Source organism: Physella acuta, unplaced genomic scaffold (assembly GCF_028476545.2).
Source record: "Physella acuta isolate Inbredline_101_S28 unplaced genomic scaffold, ASM2847654v3 ptg000920l, whole genome shotgun sequence".
NCBI lineage: Eukaryota > Metazoa > Mollusca > Gastropoda > Physidae > Physella > Physella acuta.
In genome coordinates this window covers 156,306-181,395 of record NW_026732437.1, presented here as the reverse complement: position 1 = coordinate 181,395, position 25,090 = coordinate 156,306, and the positions used below count along the sequence as shown (strand labels likewise).

At 46.1% G+C, this 25,090-nt stretch overlaps 1 protein-coding gene across 3 annotated transcripts in view; it reads right to left on the bottom strand.

Annotated features, from left to right (window-relative positions):
• Window positions 1-25,090, bottom strand: part of LOC131953407 (kinesin-like protein KIF26B) — a 183,052-nt gene that overhangs the window by 16,065 nt on the left and 141,897 nt on the right. For all 3 annotated transcript variants that reach the window (XM_059316569.1, XM_059316571.1, XM_059316570.1), the window contains exons 12-14: window positions 16,821-16,979; window positions 16,341-16,436; window positions 127-271 (exon numbers count right to left, since the gene is read on the bottom strand). In XM_059316569.1, the coding sequence (XP_059172552.1) occupies window positions 127-271; window positions 16,341-16,436; window positions 16,821-16,979 (400 nt within the window). The remainder of the gene's footprint in view (window positions 1-126; window positions 272-16,340; window positions 16,437-16,820; window positions 16,980-25,090) is intronic.

The following is a 25,090-nucleotide window of genomic DNA, read 5'->3' as shown; positions in this document are numbered from 1 at the left end:
TGTAAATATGTTTACTGATGTAAAGATGTCTGCCTGATGTAAAGATGTCTGTCTGATGTAAAGATGTCTGTCTGATGTAAAGATGTCTGTCTGATGTAAAGATGTCTAATGAAGGTGAGTACTGACCTGTGAGGCACGTGTCTCTGACCATTGAGCAGCGCCATGATGACGTTGCCAAGCGCAGACAGACTGAGGGACACATTGTTGGGGTCCTTTGACTTAGAGGCTGTTCCAAGGTCAATTAGATGTAACCTTGACCTTCCTCCGGCCACTGAAACAAAAGAAACAAGGTCATGATCACGTGTCATCTTTGGTTAGGTAACATCAAGTTAACTTGGACAAGATGGGGTTGGGTCACCTGCGGTCAAACGTATGTTTTAGTGGGACAACTATCGAACCATTTCAATCAAACGAACCGTCCCACATTAGAAGCCACATAGGTAACAAACTTACCGGACGACTTTTAACTTTTAACTAAACACCATTTGTATACAGACAGCTGATCAGCAGGGTAGTTAGAAAACTTCAGACTTAGACGAACTTCACGAAACAAAAATGGGTGTTGTTTTGTTCGCTGATTGTGTGGGAATGTTGTTGTCATACGACCCTGACGAAAATGTTGCGAGTTGTTTGAAAAGATCTGGTCTGATGTTCTGTATCTAAACAAAACGGTGTTTGTTTTGATCTTGTTACAGGGCGCGCGTTGCCAAAGGCTACACAAGACACGCTAACCACGGTCAAATATTCCTGCTGAATTCATGTGAACTATACTGTTCGCAAACAAGCAATAAAATAAACGAACAACACTTCAATTCCTTCTCATCACGTGTGTAGGACAGAGTCTGTAGGTATATAGAGTCTACACGTCTTAACCTCTCGCTCCACTGTTGGGCCAAGCCCATTAAACCACTTCAAGGGTCGGGGAAGAGGGATGAGGGGGAAGGGAGACCAGAGAAGGGGGGGGGGGGAAATGCTGGTGCAGGAAAAAAAATCAAACGATCAGATCTGGTGCAGAGAAAGATGAACGGCCGTGCACTACACTACACCAAGCTACACTATACCAAGCTACGTTGACTACACTTAACTAAGCTACATTGAAATTACTATACTACATCAAGCTACATTGAAATTACTACACTACACCAAGCTACATTGAAATTACTACACTACACCAAGCTACATTGAAATTACTACACTACACCAAGCTACATTGAAATTACTACACTACACCAAGCTACATTGAAATTACTACACTACACCAAGCTACATTGAAATTACTACACTACACCAAGCTACATTGAAATTACTACACTACACCAAGCTACATTGAAATTACTACACTACACCAAGCTACATTGAAATTACTACACTACACCAAGCTACATTGAAATTACTACACTACACCAAGCTACATTGAAATTACTACACTACACCAAGCTACATTGAAATTACTACACTACACCAAGCTACATTGAAATTACTACACTACACCAAGCTACATTGAAATTACTACACTACACCAAGCTACATTGAAATTACTACACTACACCAAGCTACATTGAAATTACTACACTACACCAAGCTACATTAAAATTACTACACTACACCAAGCTACATTGAAATTACTACACTACACCAAGCTACATTGAAATTACTACACTACACCAAGCTACATTGAAATTACTACACTAAACTAAACTACATTGAAATTACTACACTAAACTAAACTACATTGAAATTACTACACTAAACTAAACTACATTGAAACTACTACACTACACCAAGCTATATTGAAATTACTACACTACACTAAGCTACACTGAAATTACTACACTATACTAAGCTACACTGAAATTACTACACTAACTCTACACTTACACTCGGCGGTGTAATAAAAGTACAACACTTGTTTATATATAATCTAAATAAAGTTTAATTTTATCTAATTTGCATGGGTTAGCGGTAAAGAAAAAAATACATACAGAGCAAAAAAAAAGTTTTGAATATCACAAGAAATCCTCAAAGCTTTAAATCCTCTATCCTGCCTGCCGTATCCTTATCAACACATATCCCTATCCTATCGTGTATCCTCACACCACCGCCATATCTTCTAGCCGCACGCGACGATAGGTCAAGTCCACAGAAAATATTCGGGAGTCTGAAAGGTGGGCCGACCACGGGGTGGTGGGGACTGAAAGGTGGGTCGACCACGGGGGGTGGGGGTGGGGGGGTAACTGGCCAAACCACTGGAAGGTGCGGTAGGTTGGTTACCCCCTCCCCCCACACACCGCGCCAGACATCAACATGTTTTCTAAGCAACATCCCCCCCATGTCTAGCAAGCCCCACCCACATGTCTATCACCCCCCCCCCCCCGTGACATATTTTCTTGAGAGAGTCCTACTGCAGTAAACCAGTGTAAGTGTGCGGTAACCAGAGACGCCGCTCACGTGATCAAATGGCCAACAGGCCAGGGTTCGCGCCGCCGGCAGAACAATGCCACCTCTGGCCACCAGACACCAAGGTCAGACCTGGCCCAGTCCTCTTGGCCACATTCCGGCACTCAGAGGGCCATCGAGAGGTGAGGTCTGGCGACGGTCAAGGACGGCAGTAAACCGTTGTCGAACACGTCTGTTCATTGGTTGGGTAACATCACACAGACCGATGACGTAACAGGCCAGTAATCATGACGTTGCTAACACGCAACATTCTCAAAAGTGACGGAGTATCCGGCTCTACAGACACTTCTATCAAGACGTTCGCTTCTTAATTAGGCTAATTAGTGCTCAACAAGTGGTGTTGGTGTTAATTGTTCACCGACCACTTCATCCCCACTTTTCTTTAACCAGAGCGCATCATTCTTATAAGTGTCTTCGTCTGTGTCTTCGTCTGTGTCTTCATCGAATCATCTGGTGGTTGTCGCCCCCCCCCACAGTGATCGCAACCACACACATCCCCCACATATCCCCCCACACACACCAGTCGCTGCATTCATGTGTAGGACGGCGCCACATTAAGTCTGATAAACAAACTAAACCAATGTGCTAATGGTACTATAATTGCTAGAAATGTTGACTGACCACTGGTCACATTGTCTGAACATTGACCGACCGCTTGCAACATTGTCTGACCACTGGTCTCATTGTCTGACCACTGGTCACATTGTATGACCAGTGGTCACACAGTCTAGCGGATCAATTCGCGACGTGATTACCTTTATATTCGGCCGTTGAAAGTTTCCCTCTGAAGACAATAAAATCAAACAACAATAGTTTGAACACTGTATCGATAAATTCCGATCATGACGTCAGACAGAGAGATCCATTCAGTGTTGTCTAATGTTTCCATAGGTTTCCATACATGAAAATATGCGCGTTGTTAAATGTTTATTGTAAGTGTTGACTAATGTCACCAAGGTTTCCATACATAAATATATGTGGTGTTACATATGTGTTGACTAATGTCACCAAGGTTTCCATACATAAATATATGTGGTGTTACATATGTGTTGACTAATGTCACCAAGGTTTCCATACATAAATATATGTGGTGTTACATGTTTATTGTAGGCACCAAACAGTCTGGTTACCTGGGGGAGTGGGGTGAAAATGACGTGTAATGGGCGGGGTGGGAGTGTTGTGTATGGGGGGGGGGGGTGCGCTGAGGTATAAAAAATTGCGTTTTTAGCATGTTGGTAGATGGAGCTGGGGTGGGGTACGAGATCACAATTTACAAAACGACAGGGGGGGGGGGGGTAAATAAGTTTGATCCTTTTCACAACGCCTAGCCAGATACAAGGTTGACTGATCAAACCATTGAAGGCCACACTATCCTCATCTATCATCATGGTCAGATAACTTTCATCTCAATTAGTTATAACAGGAAATGAAAGGAAAGAAAAAACTACGAGTTTTGAGATGAAAGACTTGTATCTTTTTATGTAGGTAATTGGTCAAGTTAGGTAATCTTCTGTTCGCTGTCATCTCACCTTGGCTTATCTCACTGTAAGTGAACGGGGGATAAGGTGGAGGACAAAACAGATGATGGCAGTGATGAAGATGTAGCGTTGGATGTCGTCTGCGGGAGGTGAGTGGATGGTGGAATAGAGGGTAGGTGGATGGTAGAGTAGAGGGTGGGTGGGGGTTGGAATAGAGGGTGGATGGGTGTTGGAATAGAGGGTGGGTGGATGGTGAGTGGATGGTGGAATAGAGGGTGGGTGGATGGTGGAATAGGTGGTGGATGGTGGAATAGAGGGTAGATGGATGGTGCAGTAGTAGGTAGCGAGTGGAATGTAAAACAGCGGTGAGAGGTTCGCAGAACAGAAGGTGAGTAGTGAAGAAAATCTCCGACTGGTTGACATATCTCCACTTAATGGACACCAGCGAGAAAAGTCTCAAAGGTATTTGAGAGAGGTCCATAAATTAATTTAAAAATCTTGCACGGCGTAGTTACAATTAATATGGTTATAAAATCCTGTCTGTACTTCATATCCCCAGTCACACGGGATTATCTCACTTCATATCCCCAATAATACGGGATTATCTCACTTAATATCCACAATCATACGGGATTATCTCACTTCATATCCCCAGTCACACGGGATTATCTCACTAAATATCCCCAATAATACGGGATTATATCACTTCATATCCACAATAATACGGGATTATCTCGCTTCATATCCCCAGTCGCACGGGATTATCTCACTTCATATCCCCAGTCATACGGGATTATCTCACTTCATTTCCCAAATCATACAGGATTATCTCACTTCATATCCACAATCATAACGGCGAGGCTAGGATACAATCACAACAACATTGCTAAAGCACAACAAATCAGTCACACTGTCTTACTATCAGACACGGATACTGTCACTGGTCTGTGTTATATATCCACTTTTTAACATGAATACTGCCGCTGGTAAGATATCCACCTATCCAGTGTATACTATGTCCACTTCTTGTTTGTGCATTAGAACATTAGAAAGTCCAGTAGCACCAAGACATTAGAAAGTCCAGTAGCACCAAGTCACTAGAACATTAGAAAGTCCAGTAGCACCAAGACACTAGAACATTAGAAAGTCCAGTAGCACCAAGATACTATAAAGTCCAGTAGCACCAAGACATTAGAACATTAAAAGTCCAGTAGCACCAAGACACTATAAAGTCCAGTAGCACCAAGACACTAGAACATTAGAAAGTCCAGTAGCACCAAGACACTATAAAGTCCAGTAGCACCAAGACATTAGAACATTAGAAAGTCCAGTAGCACCAAGTCACTAGAACATTAGAAAGTCCAGTAGCAGCAAGACACTAGAACATTAGAAAGTCCAGTAGCACCAAGTCACTAGAACATTAGAAAGTCCAGTAGCACCAAGTCACTAGAACATTAGAAAGTCCAGTAGCACCAAGTCACTAGAACATTAGAAAGTCCAGTAGCACCAAGTCACTAGAACATTAGAAAGTCCAGTAGCACCAAGTCACTAGAACATTAGAAAGTCCAGTAGCACCAAGTCACTAGAACATTAGAAAGTCCAGTAGCACCAAGACACTAGAACATTAGAAAATCAAGTAGCACCAAGACACTATAAAGTCCAGTAGCACCAAGACACTATAAAGTCCAGTAGCACCAAGACACTATAAAGTCCAGTAGCACCAAGACACTATAAAGTCCAGTAGCACCAAGACACTATAAAGTCCAGTAGCACCAAGACACTATAAAGTCCAGTAGCACCAAGACACTATAAAGTCCAGTAGCACCAAGACACTATAAAGTCCAGTAGCACCAAGACACTATAAAGTCCAGTAGCACCAAGACACTATAAAGTCCAGTAGCACCAAGACACTATAAAGTCCAGTAGCACCAAGACACTATAAAGTCCAGTAGCACCAAGACACTATAAAGTCCAGTAGCACCAAGACACTATAAAGTCCAGTAGCACCAAGACACTATAAAGTCCAGTAGCACCAAGACACTATAAAGTCCAGTAGCACCAAGACACTATAAAGTCCAGTAGCACCAAGACACTATAAAGTCCAGTAGCACCAAGACACTATAAAGTCCAGTAGCACCAAGACACTATAAAGTCCAGTAGCACCAAGACACTATAAAGTCCAGTAGCACCAAGACACTATAAAGTCCAGTAGCACCAAGACACTATAAAGTCCAGTAGCACCAAGACACTATAAAGTCCAGTAGCACCAAGACACTATAAAGTCCAGTAGCACCAAGACACTATAAAGTCCAGTAGCACCAAGACACTATAAAGTCCAGTAGCACCAAGACACTATAAAGTCCAGTAGCACCAAGACACTATAAAGTCCAGTAGCACCAAGACACTATAAAGTCCAGTAGCACCAAGAACATTAGAAAGTCCAGTAGCACCAAGACACTATAAAGTCCAGTAGCACCAAGACACTATAAAGTCCAGTAGCACCAAGACACTATAAAGTCCAGTAGCACCAAGAACATTAGAAAGTCCAGTAGCACCAAGACACTATAAAGTCCAGTAGCACCAAGACACTATAAAGTCCAGTAGCACCAAGACACTATAAAGTCCAGTAGCACCAAGACACTATAAAGTCCAGTAGCACCAAGACACTATAAAGTCCAGTAGCACCAAGACACTATAAAGTCCAGTAGCACCAAGACACTATAAAGTCCAGTAGCACCAAGACACTAGAACATTAGAAACTTTAGCGTCAGTATCGACTGCCACCTCAACTAATTATAACATAAACAGTGTAAAAAACATATGCAACAGGTCCAAACATTATAGGGTTAGACTACGGGCGTTATAGGGTTAGACTACGGGCTTTATAGGGTTAGACTACGGGCGTTATAGGGTTAGACTACGGGCGTTATAGGGTTAGACTACGGGCATTATAGGGTTACACTACGGACATTCCACAATGTCAGGTTTTAAAGATACGCTCACTTTCTGTAATGTCATGTATGAAAGTTAGGCTGACATACCCCAATGTGATGTATGAAAGTTACCCTGACATACCACAATGTCATGTATGAAAGTTACCCTGACATACCACGATGTGATGTATTTGTGTAACGCAGCTAAGAGACGCCCCTTACCTTGGTGAAGCAGCCTCCTATATCCAGTGTTGTTCCTCACAGAAGCGCTCATGCGAGTTTGTGTGAAAAACACGTGCGCGGGGTGCTCATCAAATACGATCTCACTGACATATGGGTGCTGTACGTACGGCCACGGGAGTTGGGGGGGGGGGATACGCTGTAAGTGCGGGGGGGGGGGGGGTGCGGGAGTACAGAGGGCATTAGACGCCCAGCAGGGCATAAAAAATAGTGGGATGGGAGGAAGGGTGGGGGGATTCTGCTAGATGAGGCACCGGAATTGGGGGGGGGGGGATAATGGAGTAAGTCCCAAGAACGGGTGGGGGTGGGGGGGATCATGGAGTAAGGCCCGGAGTGTCCCAAAGGTCCAGACGGGAAGAGGTTTGCCGCTGTAATGAGGTACACGATAAGGCCAGGTACGGACAGTGATAGGGGTGGGGGGGGTGGGCACGTACCTGGCAGCAAGGTCACCCCAGGGGCGGGATGGTAAAACATGAACGTAGCAGGTCGGGGGTCCTTAAGGACACTTTATATTAGAGGACCTTGTCCTACCGGTGGTAAGGTCCCGGTAATATGGCGATATAATCCAGAATATGAGGGCGATGATATAGTCATGGCTGTAATGGCCGGGTATACAGTCCTAATCTTACTGTCCTGACCCTACGGTCCTGGTAATACAGGCCTGGTCCTGGTTACATGGTCCTAGTCCTACGGTCCCAGTCCTGCAGTCCTAGTCCTACGGTCCCAGTCCTACAGTCCTAGTCCTGGTCCTACAGTCCTGGTTACATGGTCCTAGTCCTAGGACGCATATGATACACAAGAAGCGGGGCATTAAATTGTGGAGATTGAATCCTAGATCTCGAAACTTTGTTGGGTAGAAACCTTTCCACTGGTCGCGATTTGCGTGCGTTAGCGGAGAAGGGCAATGTCAAGGTCACCAAGTGAGGTTTAGTCTAGCGATGATGCAAGAGATGTGGGCCGCGGCTGGTGCCCGGATGTTGAATGTAAACAACGAATCAATGAGCCATTGAGGCGGGGAGGTGACGACCGTACTCACGTGACCTCTACCATGTGATCGTGACGTCACGGTGACGTGGCACACGTGAGCCGAATAGTTCTCCGGCATAGAAACAGTATCCAATGTTGTTTTTTTCTGCAGGTATTGCTACTGCGAAATAGTTTTGGTACTAGCTCAACGGTATCGATACCTGCCAAATGTGTTTATGTATTCGATATGGCCATGTCGATGCCCGGAAGTGAAAAAAAAAGTATTTAAAATGGTTTCTGGGATTGTGGTAATGTTTATGACGACGCAACTTTCAGCGACGGGGTTGGGAGCGTGGTGGTGGTGGGGGGGGGGGGGGGCTCTCTTCGTTTATAACCAATGTGACCACCCTGACCCGGGGCGAATTGTGCCCCATTTCTTGCAGACAAATGTAAAAATCATGCAAGCTTCTCAAGATTGTGTCTGCTAATGTCGCACGGCCAAGGGGAGGCCAATCTGCCGGTCAATGAACGGATAGCCGCTCCGTGAAAGACGGGGGGAGAAAAGCCTCAGATAACGGACCACGCTAGGCACCATTGAAAACTCGTCTGCTAGAAAAAATGTGTGGGGCCAGCCTGACACTGCCATCAACTTAGGAGTTCCAGAACATTCTGGGAATGGCCAAGAGCCGTCTGTTAAGTTAGTGCCATCCTTAGATTTCATAGACTCTTATTTTCTAGAACATTCCTTAGATATTCATAAAGAGTATCAAGAATCGGAAAATAAGATAAGAATATATTTAGACTAGCTAAAGTAACTGTACTAGCTGTCTGTTTAGCTCTTCTCATCAGATTGAGTTAAGCTCTTCTCACTCTGTTAAGCTCTCCTGGCTATCCTGTATGTATTTAGCCAAAATATGATATCGTAAATATTTAACCAAGAAGTACGTAGGGAAAAAAAATGACTTTACATGACCAAGGATTGTAAGGATTGTATCGGGAATCACGTAATCACGGATTGTAACGGCAATCACGTGATCAAGGATTGTGCCAAAAATAACGAGATGGTTGGAACAGCAAGTTTGTCTTGTATTACAGTGGAGCGCGCGCCCATGACACGTGACGTCTGTCAACATTCAACCAATCAGATAACGAAACGCCGCTTTTACTCACTAATCCTCGAAACAAGGGCGTTAACTCCGTGCATGAATTTTTTTAAAATTCACATTTTAAATTCACATTTTAAATTCACATTTTAATCTACTCAATGCAAGTATAGCTGTTTGCTCCAGAAGTTATACAAGCAAGAATTCTGCAAATATAAAATGCCCACTCATATGTTTCAATTTAGAATACATCGTATAGTTATATTTATGGTTAATAACAATTCGAATTTGCAAGCAACATTTTTATACTGACATCTCTCTATAAAGGAATATTTGAATTCTTCTATCTTTATATTCGGACTTAATTTTATTTGCAAGCGAGCTTTGGGTGACGATATATGAGTAGATGAGGTGTATATCAAACTATAGCTCGCATTTTACAAGCAACAGTGGACGAGGGTAACTGAGGTCAAGGTTATTGCTACAAGAGGGCACCAGGGACCAGAGACCAGAGTTGCAGACGATAGATGTCACATGTTTGAAGGTCAGATCATCGTGAAATGAGACAATATCTACTTTTTTTTTATTCGCCAAGCGAGGCAATGTTTACATTCGTTAAGTGAGGCAATGTTTACATTCGTTAAGTGAGGCAATGTTTACATTCGTTAAGTGAAGTAATGTTTACATTCGTTAAGTGAGGCAATGTTTACATTCGTTAAGTGAGGCAATGTTTACATTCGTTAAGTGAGGCAATGTTTACATTCGTTAAGTGAGGTAATGTTTACATTCGTTAAGTGAGGTAATGTTTACATTCGTTAAGTGAGGTAATGTTTACATTCGTTAAGTGAGGCAATGTTTACATTCGTTAAGTGAGGCAATGTTTACATTCGTTAAGTGAGGCAATGTTTACATTCGTTAAGTGAGGCAATGTTTACATTCGTTAAGTGAGGCAATTTTTACATTCGTTAAGTGAGGCAGTGTTTACATTCGTTAAGAGAGGCAATGTTTACATTTGTTAAGTGAGGCAATGTTTACGGTCATGAGGTGATGTAACATCCCTTTCACTGTAAAAACGTATGTTGTCCACTTGTTTCTCTGCACGTGTAAACATACTCACGCTGCTCACTGTGGTGGGGGAAGGTCGCTATGGGGTGAAGGGTAGGGAGGGATGGAGGGGGAGGTACACCGCGGTAGGTCAAAGTTATTCGCCCCTGACAAGGCGTGAGTCATATCGTCTGTAGCGCCCCCTGTCAGCGCCCCATGGCATGGCCCCCTGTCAGCGCCCCATGGCATGGCCCCCTGTCAGATTTAGCCTGGAGGAAAGATGGTATCGGCCAGGGCGCTATCTGACAACCATCTCACACATTGGTGCAGCTTTACACCGCCTGCACATTGGGCGGCCCTCACAGCTTTACACATTGGGCGGCCCTCACAGCTTTACACATTGGGCGGCCCTAACACATTGGGCGGCCCTCACACATTGGGCGGCCCTCACACATTGGGCGGCCCTCACAGTTTTACACATTGGGCGGCCCTCACAACTTTACACATTGGGCGGCCCTCACAACTTTACACATTGGGCGGCCCTCACAACTTTACACACTGGGCGGCCCTCACAACTTTACACATTGGGCGGCCCTCACAACTTTACACACTGGGCGGCCCTCACAACTTTACACATTGGGCGGCCCTCACAACTTTACACACTGGGCGGCCCTCACAACTTTACACATTGGGCGGCCCTCACAACTTTACACATTGGGCGGCCCTCACAACTTTACACACTGGGCGGCCCTCACAACTTTACACATTGGGCGGCCCTCACAACTTTACACACTGGGCGGCCCTCACAACTTTACACATTGGGCGGCCCTCACAACTTTACACATTGGGCGGCCCTCACAACTTTACACATTGGGCGGCCCTCACAACTTTACACACTGGGCGGCCCTCACAGCTTTACACATTGGGCGGCCCTCACAGCTTTACACATTGGGCGGCCCTCACACATTGGGCGGCCCTCACAACTTTACACATTGGGCGGCCCTCACACATTGGGCGGCCCTCACAACTTTACACATTGGGCGACCCTCACAGCTTTACACTGTCTCCACATTCGATGTCTCTCTCAAGTTCTACAAGCCTGTATGAATCGGTCACTTGATAGCGCTCGGAGTCTCTCTGCCGCTGGTTGTCTAGAGACTGCGACACAAAATGTTCGAAACCCCTGAAGTGTTTTATTTGAATAGCCCCACGACATCCAGACACCATATTTCTGCGGTAATTCGCCTATCATTTCACAGTACACCACGCCAAATTCAGTTTGTGACGAATGTACACCACGCCAAATTCAGTTTGTGGCGAATGTACACCACGACAAATTAGGTTTGTGGCGAATGTACACCACGCCAAATTCAGTTTGCGGCGAATGTACACCACGCCAAATTCAGTTTGCGGCGAATGTACACCACGCCAAATTAGGTTTGTGGCGAATGTACACCACGCCAAATTAGGTTTGTGGCGAATGTACACCACGCCAAATTAGGTTTGTGGCGAATGTACACCACGCCAAATTAGGTTTGTGGCGAATGTACACCACGCCAAATTAGGTTTGTGGCGAATGTACACCACGCCAAATTAGGTTTGTGGCGAATGTACACCACGCCAAATTAGGTTTGTGGCGAATGTACACCACGCCAAATTAGGTTTGTGGCGAATGTACACCACGCCAAATTAGGTTTGTGGCGAATGTACACCACGCCAAATTAGGTTTGTGGCGAATGTACACCACGCCAAATTAGGTTTGTGGCGAATGTACACCACGCCAAATTCAGTTTGTGGCGAATGTACACCACGCCAAATTAGGTTTGTGGCGAATGTTGGTAGTCTCGGCATCCACTACATGCTGGGCAGGACTGGGACCATAGTGATTGGAGACAGACATTCGTTGTGCTCTAGTAGGAAGTCTGTAGGAAGACAAAGTCTGTATGCAGACAAAACAGTGCTAAGCTAAGATCGGGAGAGAGCACCTTTAATTACATCGCCGGGCGGTATCGGGAATTCCCCCTCGCGCCGAGATAAATACCGGGAAAACTCTAATCGCTAAACGTCCGCGAATTTTCAGAGTTTTAACTCCGGCACCTCTGTAGCACCGCGGGACGATAGTCTGGCACTTTTATAGCTCTGCCCACCTCCCACTTACCTGGTGATGGTCCTTGGGGTGGGGGTGGGGGGAGTGGGGGAGTAGTCCATCAGAATATCGGGAGGAACGAATTGTCAGACGGGAGGGAACAATAGGGTGCTGACACCAGGGGCTGAGGTCTGCGGGTGAGGGGCTGAGGTCTGTGGGTGCCTAGGATTCCTGGCAATTCTTTCCCCCGCATTTCGCGGGACCAGGCCCCTGCCCGGGGGAGGCAAAAACATTTCCAGCGATAAACAGGCCGGCTATCAGCTTTCCGACTGTGACACTAAGTTTGGCGCGGCGGGATGCTGGGTACTCGTCTAGAGCTGAGGCTAATGTGCACGGCTTTTAAACCTGAGCGGTTTGCACCCCGCTTGAACGTGTAATGACTTGACGAGAGGGTGGGGATGTGGGGGGGGGGGGGGTCAAGGTACGTGGGTCATAATGGGCAGTTGGCTGTTTACATGTGACGTCTTCAACGACTAGACTAAATTTTGTATACGTGAGTTCTAAACACAAACACCAGTCGCACGAGTAACAGTGGGCTGGGGTAGGTGGCAGGGGTGAAAATGTCAGGTCACTAAGGTTTAACGGCGGGTTCCTGTTAAGAGAGCCACAGTGACGTCATGATAACACCTACAGGTGATTGCGGAGGTCAAATCAAGCGAACAGAGACCATACTTGAGATTTCATGGTGACCACACAGCTCCACACAGCAGTCAGCATCACACAGCACCACACGGTAGAGTCAGCACCATACAACAGTGTCTGCACCACACAGTAGAGTCAGCACCACACAGCAGTCAGCCCCACACAGCAGTCAGCACCACACAGCCCCACACATCATTCAGCACCACACAGCCCCTAACTACAGATACAACCCTGGTATTTGGCTTAAGACAAACAGAAGAACGCGTGAAAGCTCGGCCACATCCATCACTGGAGGCTGTACCGGAGCATCTCGTCTAGGCCAGAGCCGAGTTGATCTCATTGTGCCCGTCGTTCAGCTCTGGCGCCGTCAGGTGGGTGGGGAGTCTGCCAGATAAATAGCTTTCACACCTAGCTACTGGGGGCTTACGTCAGCACATCAATCACGTTGGTGTCACGTGATGAGGTCATGCTTCCACCATCGGTATGTATATATATGATATACATTGTCTAGCAGCCACGCAATGGTAGCTGGTAGCTCCACCAGCAATATACCTCACCACAGCCAGCTGGAGACCACTTAGATTCCGAGATCTACATCCTGTTTCTTCCAGGCATCTCGAGGACGGCAGACCCCCCCCCCCCCCCCCTTCGGAACCAAAAGGAATTTATTTTAAAAAGATATACTTTTACCAGTTTCCACCCACCCCCCCCGAAGAAAAAAGTCCGAAAGAAACACTGTCATAGCTAACGGACGCATCTCAAAAAGACAAGTGAAGAACACAGACTATGATTATAGACAGAATCTATGATGGGGCTACCGATAGACTCTATGCCCAAGACTGAATTTCTGTCCACAGAATGTACGACAACAGACACATGACCACAGATACAATGTATGAAAACAGACAAGCAAATAAACATAAGGTGTGGACGTGTTCCACAAGACAAAATTTTTGCTATTTTTTGAAGTGTGGATTTTTGAAACACTACATGTCACTGACATGTCCATAATTTGTCGTGTGTCAGTGTCACTGTGACACCAGTGCCATGTCAGTGCTGGGCTGCCATCCCCACGACTGTCATTTTGTGGCAAGGGAAATGATAAAGGGAGGTAACGACGTTAAGGCAAGAAAAAGGGAGATAATGGCGTGAAGTATTCATTGATTGACACTAAACTATTTAATTGCGGTCACCGCATGACGCCGCCTCTCCAGCGCCAGAGTGGGGGGGGGGGGGGGGGGTGTTACTACTGGGGGAGGAAGTGGATAGAGGAGGGGGGGGAGGCACTCACGGCAACAGAGGGTCGCTAGGTGTCAAAAATGGTAGATAGGAAATGTCAAATAAAAATAATTTAATTTTATCCTCCGTGATTTCATCTGGAAGTGGGAGGGGGCGGGACAAGAAGGAGGGGAGGGAGGGGGCGGGACAGGAAGGAGAAAGGGGGGGGGGACGGGACAGGAAGGGGAAGGGGGCTGGGTAACAAAATGTTTAAAGTAGGTTTTTAAAAACTAGAAGCCTAGCAAACTGGATGGTGATTCATTCACTGCTCAACACTACTCACCGGGTCAGGAGGGGTGGGTGTGGGAGGGGGGGGGGGGGGTATTTGTGGGGTGAGAAATTTCACTGCTAAAATAAATTGTTAGTCCGTGTTTAAAAAAAAAACTAGTGTACGCGACTCGGCGCGAAATATCAGCGGAGATATGTGGATATTTCGTTGCGAGTGATGGGACATTTGCTAATTGCAATTTTAATCGCTAAAAGCTGCGCAAGAAAACCGCGCAGTTTGTCCTGCACCGTCTGCATGTATTGTGGCCAGATTTTCTCCAGATTCTGACATGACCGGATGTTCCGCAAATATTGACCAGAGCTGCGTTAATCCTTTGATTTGTTGGGCTATCACTGAGGGGGGGGGGTGTTAATGCTGTTTATAAATGATTGGATGAATTGTGTTCTGTAGCTGTGAAGTGGGAGGGGGTGCAGTTTAAAAAGAAGTCACGTGACAAGGTGATTCATTAGCGCTCGTGTCAAATGGTCAGTTTAGGATTTAGCGCGTGTCGGCTGATGGTGATTGGTGGGCGCTCGTGGCACGGACCACGTGAGAGACGGAGATACCCGGATGTCATGAGAAGTGTTTATTGGATGGTTGGAATATGACGTATGGCCGTGATGTGACGTATGGCCGTGATGTGACGTATGGCCGAGATGTGACGTATGGCCGTGATGTGACGTACGGCCGTGATGTGACGTATGGCCGTGATGTGACGTATGGCCGTGATGTGACGTATGGCCGTGATGTGACGTATGGCCGAGATGTGACGTATGGCCGTGATGTGACGTATGGCCGTGATGTGACGTACGGCCCTGATGTGACGTATGGCCGTGATGTGACGTATGGCCGTGATGTGACGTATGGCCGTGATATGACGTATGGCCGAGGTGTGACGTATGGCCAAGATATGACGTATGTCCGAGATATGACGTATGGCCGTGATGTGACGTATGGCGGTGATGTGACGTATGGCCGTGATGTGACGTATGGCCGAGATGTGACACAATGCAGCAACTAGGACACATGTCAAACACATGGTCGCAGGCCGCAACCGTAGACTCATAACACTTGACCATACTGTGACATATGGCCAAATAATATGGTACGTGGCCAACAGAGGTGAAGTACCCTTTCGAAGTACGGTTCAACTCTAGTGCCACTCCCTACCTGCCCACTAGTGCCACTCCCTACCTGCCCACTAGTGCCACTCACGTGGAGTGACGGACCAGCTACAAAAGAAACAAACCAACAGCTGACCACCAGTAGCGCCACCTCCAGGCAACAAATCACGTGACAGGGTAAACCAACAAACCGATACCAGTCGAGTTCCAGCGTTAGAGTTGTGGTCAACATTCCACGGGACAACATCAGGTCAACATTCCACGGGACAACATCAGGTCAACATTCCACGGGACAACATCAGGTCAACATTCCACGGGACAACATCAGGTCAACATTCCACGGGACATCGTCACGACTGGGATAGTTTCAGTTTCGAGAGTCACAGACCCATCCATAGAGTCACTGACTCCTTCCCCATCCAAACCAAAAATGCTAAATTATGAGCAATGTAAAACAAGATATTGACAAAGCCCAATTTTCGATACCCATTGAAAATACATTCAAATCCCACCAAAAATACAAAAACCAACAAATACAAATCCTGCTGAGACACAAACAAATCCCATTTGGAAAAACTAAGACACAAAGCCCACCAAGACAAATAGTTGAGACAGCCCACAAAGACACAAAGCCCACTGAGCCCACCAAGCCTGTACTTACCTCCCGGAAGTCCGGCTTTAGTGTTTGACCTCTCTATCCGGTACTGGTACACGTTGAGAGTGAACAAAATATGGGAGGACCTCTCTTCGTCTTCGTCTGGGAAATGGTTAAAATAGGTCGTTAGGTCACATTAGGTCAGCCAGAAATAGGGCTGGTAAGTAGGTAACCAACCAGTTCTACGGCTCAATAAAACCTGCATGAGCCATAGAACTGGTTGGTGACCTACTTACCATCCCTATTGTGGTAGGTTCACTTAATTAAATGATGGACTGAAAGATTATAATGTCTGGAGCCGATTCTAACAAATTATTCAACAAGAATTGGTTTCAAGTTGCTTTTAAACGGCAGAAATAAATTGGATAATAGCTTAGAAATGGATGTGTATAAGAGCGTATGTACAAAACGTGTACAACATGTGTACATAAAGATGTCTACATCAAGATGTATGCAACAAGATGTGTCCAACAAATGTACACCTACCTGCAGCACTGCGAGCCGCTAGAGCCGCGTCCAGGTAATGAGCCGCCTTCTCGGCCGTGGGTGCCCGCAGCTCGCTCTGGTTCTCTAACTGGGTGCCACAGATGGGGTCCTCTCGCAGGTACACACTGGGGGCCGTCCCCACACCTGTCGTCTCGGTACCTGCAACACAGTGACACTCACGTTACAGGTGCAACACAGCGACACACGTTACAGGTGCAACACAGTGACACACACGATATAGGTGCAACACAGTGACACACGTTACAGGTGCAACACAGTGACACACGTTACAGGTGCAACACAGTGACACACACACACACGTTACAGGTGCAACACAGTGACACTCACGTTACAGGCGCAACACAGTGACACACGCGGTACAGGTCTCATTACACTAGTTACTGCTTGACTAATCACATTACTTTAATTACAGCTTGACCAACACATTACTTTAATTACAGATTGACCAGCACAATACTCCAGCTTGGCCTACGTAATACTCTAATTAAAGGCGAATTGGACATTGCTCTAATTACACCCGGACCTACTGTAACATCTTATAATCTGTGGCTTACGAATCCCTCTGTAAACTACAGCCTACAAGCCTATGTATCTACCCATCTAAGATCATAAAGCAGCCACAGAACTGACCAACTAACAACAGACGCCTCTGCCGTGCTATCCCTTCTGCTATATATTAAATGAAAACAAAATTCGAACCTTTAAACAATTTAATTACTCCCCCCCCCCCCACATCCCATGAAAATCATCACATAAACAGAAGCAGAAGTTCATCAAAAAAAAAATCTCTTTAATTTTTGAAGCGTTCATTATTTATTTTGATGGTTCAATTTGACGCGATGGTGTAGCCAAAAGATGAGGTGGGTTACATTGTTATCCCCCTTAGTGTAACAAGAGCGCCCCCAGTAGTGTTTTCTGCAGCACTGATGTGTGTTGTGGTGTGGCATGTATGTGGATTGTGGTGTGCCACTGATGTGGATTGTGGTGTCTGCTCCTGATGTGGATTGTGGTGTGGCATTGATGTGGATTGTGGTGTCTGCTACTGATGTGGATTGTGGTGTGGCATTGATGTGGATTGTGGTGTGGCATTGATGTGGATTGTGGTGTGGCATTGATGTGGGTTGTGGTGTGGCATTGATGTGGATTGTGGTGTCTGCTACTGATGTGGATTGTGGTGTCTTGTGAGTGGCACATGGCGCCTGTGTTGTTCATCTAGACTTGACGTAGACAGATAGACTTGTCAAAGACCGCTGAGAAAATCACGGCCCACCAAACGTGATTTGCTGAGGAGATCACGCTCCACCAAACGTGACACGACGAGAAGATCACGTTCCACTATAAAAGATATTGTCGTGGCATTGGTGCGCAACGTGGAAGACAACTTTCACGTGATTACCATTATGTTGAGCATAGTTATCTATATTGGACCTCTTCCTCCTTTTTGTAATTCAAACCCCCACCCTCTATGTATTTTATCACCCCCCCCCCCCCTCCAATTTTCTATGTACCCCCCATCTTGTTTCTGGAGGAACGTTGCTGAGAATTAAAGGCCCATTACCGTGTTTTTTCTCCTGGTCACCAGATGGCGTGAGCGGCCAACACGGACCGGAGTTATCTCCCCTTTGATATGGTGGCGCCACAATGCCCCACATCTGGCGTCCAATCAAAATGTGTTTTGGTTTGTCGCCGCGATAGCTCCCTCACCCAGCCGAGTTGCGGCGTTAAATCAGGCGCCTCACTTTGTCTCCCCCCCCCCCATCCCAACCCTCAAGTCTGGCGTTACCTGTTCAATTACCTGTACAAGAATTAGGCCGCTACCAGACAGGTAGAGCACGACGATGTCAAGCACTCAGATAACGGTCTTCTTTAACGATCTAAAAGTCATCAGGGATTAATTAGTTGATTAATGATTTATTAATAGAAGTCCAGAACTCTCCAATTGTAAACACCCATCTTCAAGAAGAAATAAACTTCCAATGATGCGAACACACACAATCTATTTTTATCGCAATTTTAAAGTGCTTTATTTACACAAATATCTAGCCTTATATTTTTAGCTCAAGAGACGAACCTTAAAAGTGGCGAGCTTTAAAACTGACGAACCTTAAAAGAGGCGAACCTTAAAAGTGACGAACCTTAAAAGTCGCAAAACTTAAAAGTGACGAACCTTAAAAGTGGCGAACAAAAGAGCTAATTCATCAAGGCCGACGATAACATTTTGTGAATTCTCCGAAAATAACTTTGAATACAAGTGCGTATGAAAAACAAAATACGACGTCTTAATCATCAATATTTGAACCAATAGCTGCAGCGGTAACAGAATTGTCGACCAATGAGAACAGCGGTAACATATATGTTGACCAATGAGAACAGCGGTAATTAGAACAGCGGTAACAGATGTGTTGACCAATGAGAACAGCGGTAACAGATATGTTGACCAATGAGAACAGCGGTAACAGACGTATCGACCAATGAGAACATCGGTAACAGTTATGTTGACCAATGAGAACAGCGGTAACAGACGTATCGACCAATGAGAACAGCGTTAACAGACGTGTTGACCAATGAGATCTTCGGTAACATTGATCACATCACAAATGAGAGAACACAACGAGGGCACTGACTAGATAAGTTGCTGTTTAAATAGGTCCAGACTGACCTGTGACCCCGACCAAATCTACCACGTGACCATAGGTTAAGTAATTGGTCCAAGTTTACGTCACGCTCTAATGATGGATGCCGGCCTTCACAAAGTCAGTGACCCTTTGATGGATAAGGCGTTAATCCCGGCCCCTCACGTGCTGGAACCGGCTCTGTGCCGGTAAATAAACAAAGCAGCCGGCGGTAGATTGACCGGGAAATAGTCTATTAATGACCGGTACAGTCGGGCACTGTTCTGTGATGCCAGACGGGTGAGTGATGGCATTGTGTCACGTGACCTCGGGCATTAGGGGGTGGGGGGTAGCCTTGGGGCAGCTCCGTTTTGTTTGTCCCATGATTAAAGGGCTGAGGCTACACCTGTGGCTGGCTACATCTAAAGCTACACCTGTGACTGGCTACATCTAAAGCTACACCTGTGACTGGCTACATCTAAGGCTACACCTGTGACTGGCTACATCTAAGGCTACACCTGTGAATGGCTACATCTATGGCTACACCTGTGGCTGGCTACATCTATGGCTACACCTGTGGCTGGCTACATCTATGGCTACATCTATGGCTACACCTGTGGCTGGCTACATCTATGGCTACATCTGTGGCTGGCTACATCTATGGCTACACCTGTGGCTGGCTACATCTATGGCTACACCTGTGGTTGGCTACATCTATGGCTACACCTGTGACTGGCTACATCTAAAGCTACACCTGTGGCTGGCTACATCTATGGCTACATCTATGGCTACACCTGTGGCTGGCTACATCTATGGCTACACCTGTGACGGGCTACATCTATGGCTACACCTGTGACTGGCTACATCTAAGGCTACACCTGTGGCTGGCTACATCTATGGCTACACCTGTGGCTGGCTACATCTATGGCTACACCTGTGACTGGCTACATCTATGGCTACACCTGTGGCTGGCTACATCTATGGCTACACCTGTGACTGGCTACATCTATGGCTACATCTATGGCTACACCTGTGACTGGCTACATCTATGGCTACATCTATGGCTACACCTGTGACTGGCTACATCTATGGCTACACCTGTGGCTGGCTACATCTATGGCTACACCTGTGGCTGGCTACATCTATGGCTACATCTATGGCTACACCTGTGACTGGCTACATCTATGGCTACACCTGTGACTGGCTACATCTATGGCTACATCTATGGCTACACCTGTGACTGGCTACATCTATGGCTACACCTGTGGCTGGCTACATCTATGGCTACACCTGTGGCTGGCTACATCTATGGCTACATCTATGGCTACACCTGTGACTGGCTACATCTATGGCTACATCTATGGCTACACCTGTGACTGGCTACATCTATGGCTACATCTATGGCTACACCTGTGACTGGCTACATCTATGGCTACACCTGTGGCTGGCTACATCTATGGCTACACCTGTGGCTGGCTACATCTATGGCTACATCTATGGCTACACCTGTGGCTGGCTACATCTATGGCTACACCTGTGACTGGCTACATCTATGGCTACATCTATGGCTACACCTGTGACTGGCTACATCTATGGCTACATCTATGGCTACACATGTGACTGGCTACATCTATGGCTACACCTGTGGCTGGCTACATCTATGGCTACACCTGTGGCTGGCTACACCTGTGGCTGGCTACATCTATGGCTACACCTGTAGCTGGCTACATCTATGGCTACACCTGTGGCTGGCTACATCTAAAGCTACACCTGTGGCTGGCTACATCTATGGCTACACCTGTGGCTGGCTACATCTATGGCTACATCTATGGCTACATCTATGGCTACATCTATGGCTACACCTGTGACTGGCTACATCTATGGCTACATCTATGGCTACACCTGTGACTGGCTACATCTATGGCTACATCTATGGCTACACATGTGACTGGCTACATCTATGGCTACACCTGTGGCTGGCTACATCTATGGCTACACCTGTGGCTGGCTACACCTGTGGCTGGCTACATCTATGGCTACACCTGTAGCTGGCTACATCTAGGTTACACCTGTGGCTGGCTACATCTAAAGCTACACCTGTGGCTGGCTACATCTAAGGCTACACGGGCTACATTGGAGGCTACAGTTAAGCTAGGTATGGCATTGCCCGGGTACATAAAAATGTATCCGGCTATCATGTCCATTAACGACAATTTAAATTGTCCGGAAACAAATTAAATGTCCGGTCAATTACCAGTTATGCAACACGAGACTTGTAACGATCAAGTCTGGTCAAATGAGTCTCATTCTGTTTAAATAACACAGGCCACGTCAACAAATGTTGCCCGATAAATTAAGTTTTCCGCTTTGGTTAACGTTACAAGCAGTCATTCTATGTAAGTATTCCTGTCTATTTGAAACAATACCGGCTTTAAAACTAACCGGCAAACCTGCCCAGCCGGCAAAAAGCTGAACCGGCAAATCAACAGCGGCAACACAAAAAGTAATCTAACGTCAGCAGCCTGTCCTGTTTTAATTAAATTTAATTGCTGTTTCACGCTTTTAATCAAATTTAATTGCCGTTTCACGGTTTTAATTAAACCGCGGAAATCGGGCTGTTTCCTCTTAAATATTATCCCGGCCGATGAGATGATTTTCTATCATCGATCACTGATTGATTGATTACCAGGTGAGCGAGGCGCTAATTGGTTGCTCTCCCCCAGTACCGCGCCCACCCCGCGAGCAGAAGAATGACGTCATACGACCCACCCGTACTGCCACCCCTGTGAGGGCCGAGTGAGCAGACGATGACAGCTTCCGTGACACATTCGTTACGTCATATCTTCCGGCTCGCGCCGCGTCACTTCCGCTGATTGGGGTCTCGTCAGTTCCGGTGGCGGCCATCTTGGAAAGCCGGTGAGAACCCACGATATGACGGACGTGAAATTTAACACGGAGAGAAAAGTATGGGCTGCACCGTGGGGAAGAAATGTGTACGTGCGCGATATGTACAGAAGTTATACACAAGTGTACATGTGCAAATATACATGCTAAACCCGTTTAGAAAATCGATACAGGCATTCGAAATGTTCGTGTACTAAAATGTATACATGGACCCACTGTAAAGTATCAGACGAGAGATGGATACATGTGTTGACGGAGTTGTGTACATGTACTAGAATGTGTACAAGTACCCACCTTAAAGTATGTGATAAGAGATTTATACATGAACTAAACTATGCGTACATGCACTTGGAATGTGTGCATACATTTAGAGATACTAAGATATGATGATGCGCTAATAGCGATGGTGTAATGTGTACACACTTTGCCGCCACCTGTAAGCTGCTCGTGACGTCATCGTTTAGACCTGTGCCAGATTGACTCCTGTACAACACAGTACATCATAGCCATGATTCCAGCCCGACTAATGTTCTGATGATTCCAGCCCGACTAATGTTCTGATTCCAGCCCGACTAATGTTCTGATTCCAGCCCGACTAATGTTCTGATTCCAGCCCGACTAATGTTCTGATTCCAGCCCGACTAATGTTCTGATGATTCCAGCCCGACTAATGTTCTGATTCCAGCCCGACTAATGTTCTGATGATTCCAGCCCGACTAATGTTCTGATGATTCCAGCCCGACTAATGTTCTGATGATTCCAGCCCGACTAATGTTCTGATGATTCCAGCCCGACTAATGTTCTGGTAACTGCCCGACTAATGTTCTGATTCCAGCCCGACTAATGTTCTGATTCCAGCCCGACTAATGTTCTGATTCCAGCCCGACTACTGTTCTGATGATTCCAGCCCGACTAATGTTCTGATAACTGCCCGACTAATGTTCTGATTCCAGCCCGACTAATGTTCTGATTCCAGCCCGACTAATGTTCTGATGATTCCAGCCCGACTAATGTTCTGATGATTCCAGCCCGACTAATGTTCTGATGATTCCAGCCCGACTAATGTTCTGATTCCAGCCCAACTAATGTTCTGATGATTCCAGCCCGACTAATGTTCTGATGATTCCAGCCCGACTAATGTTCTGATTCCAGCCCGACTAATGTTCTGATGATTCCAGCCCGACTAATGTTCTGATGATTCCAGCCCGACTAATGTTCTGATTCCAGCCCGACTAATGTTCTGATGATTCCAGCCCGACTAATGTTCTGATGATTCCAGCCCGACTAATGTTCTGATTCCAGCCCGACTAATGTTCTGATTCCAGCCCGACTAATGTTCTGATTCCAGCCCGACTAATGTTCTGATTCCAGCCCGACTAATGTTCTGATGATTCCCGCCCGACTAATGTTCTGATTCCCGCCCGACTAATGTTCTGATAACTGCCGTAAGTAATTTCTTCCGGTACTCTCTCTGATGTCACCCCCTTTATGACGTCACATCCTGTTATGTCTCGAGGCTCTGTCGGCTCGTTAGGCTGGTCTAGTGTGGGGGGGGGGGGGGGGGTCTAGCTGGAGTAAGGCATGAACCAAAGAGCATCACGTGATCAGCAGACGGCTAGGTTTAGTTTACGACAACAGATTTTTTCCCCCTCAGTATTGAATGTGGCTTATTTAGGTCATATTACAACCTGCTAGATGATTGAGGTTTCATTACTTCAAGGTATCAAAACCTAGCGGGGGGGAGAGGGGTAGATAACTAGCAGCGAAAATGTCTTAACACAACAACTTGTGCAATCACGCAACAAAATACAGAATCTATATAGCACTACGTAACCGCGCATCACAGATAAAATCCTACTGATTCAGATATAAACCCTACCAATATAAATGTAATCCCACTAATACAGATATAATCCCACTGATTCAGATATAATCCCACCAACACAAATATAATCCGACCAATACAGATGTAATCCCAACAATACAAATGTAATCCCACAAATAAAAATGTAATCCCGCCAAAACATAAATAATCCCACCAATATAAACATAATCCCACCAATACAGATATAATCCTACCAATACAGATGTAACCCAACCAGGATAGAAATAATCCCACCAATACAAATGTAATACAAACAATATAAATGTAATCCCACCAATACAGATAAAATCCCACCAATATAAATGTAATTCCACCAATACAGATATAATCCAACCAATATAAATGTAATCCCACCAATACAAATATAATCCCACCATGACAGGTCACATGATTCCCCCTACAGCTACAATCAACTCTATTGTGCCCCACCAAAAGGACACGGACAGTTGACTGACGTGTGTTCGAACCCTGATCAATGCATGGTATCCGAAGACACCCCCTCCCCACCCCAGCCGTTAAACCTGTCAGCACATCGATTCCCTCCCCTGCTGGATGCCTCAATTAATGGGGGGGGGGGGAACAGAAGGGGTGGGGGTAATCTCAGTTTGTGTTGGTGGGGGGGGGGGGGTAGGGGTGTTCTAGGGGTGGGTGTAATGATGAATTAAAATTTCGTTCAGACTAGGGCGCTCTTAAATCTGAACCAACACAGATGCCGGACCCGGCAAATTGGGGGACACGTCCAAGATCTGCCTGGGACCTGTCAGACCGGCCGGCATCCGGCTGGGCTGCCCCGCACAGCCCGACAGAAATGGGGCCGTTACCACTCGCACGGTAATTAACAGGGCATT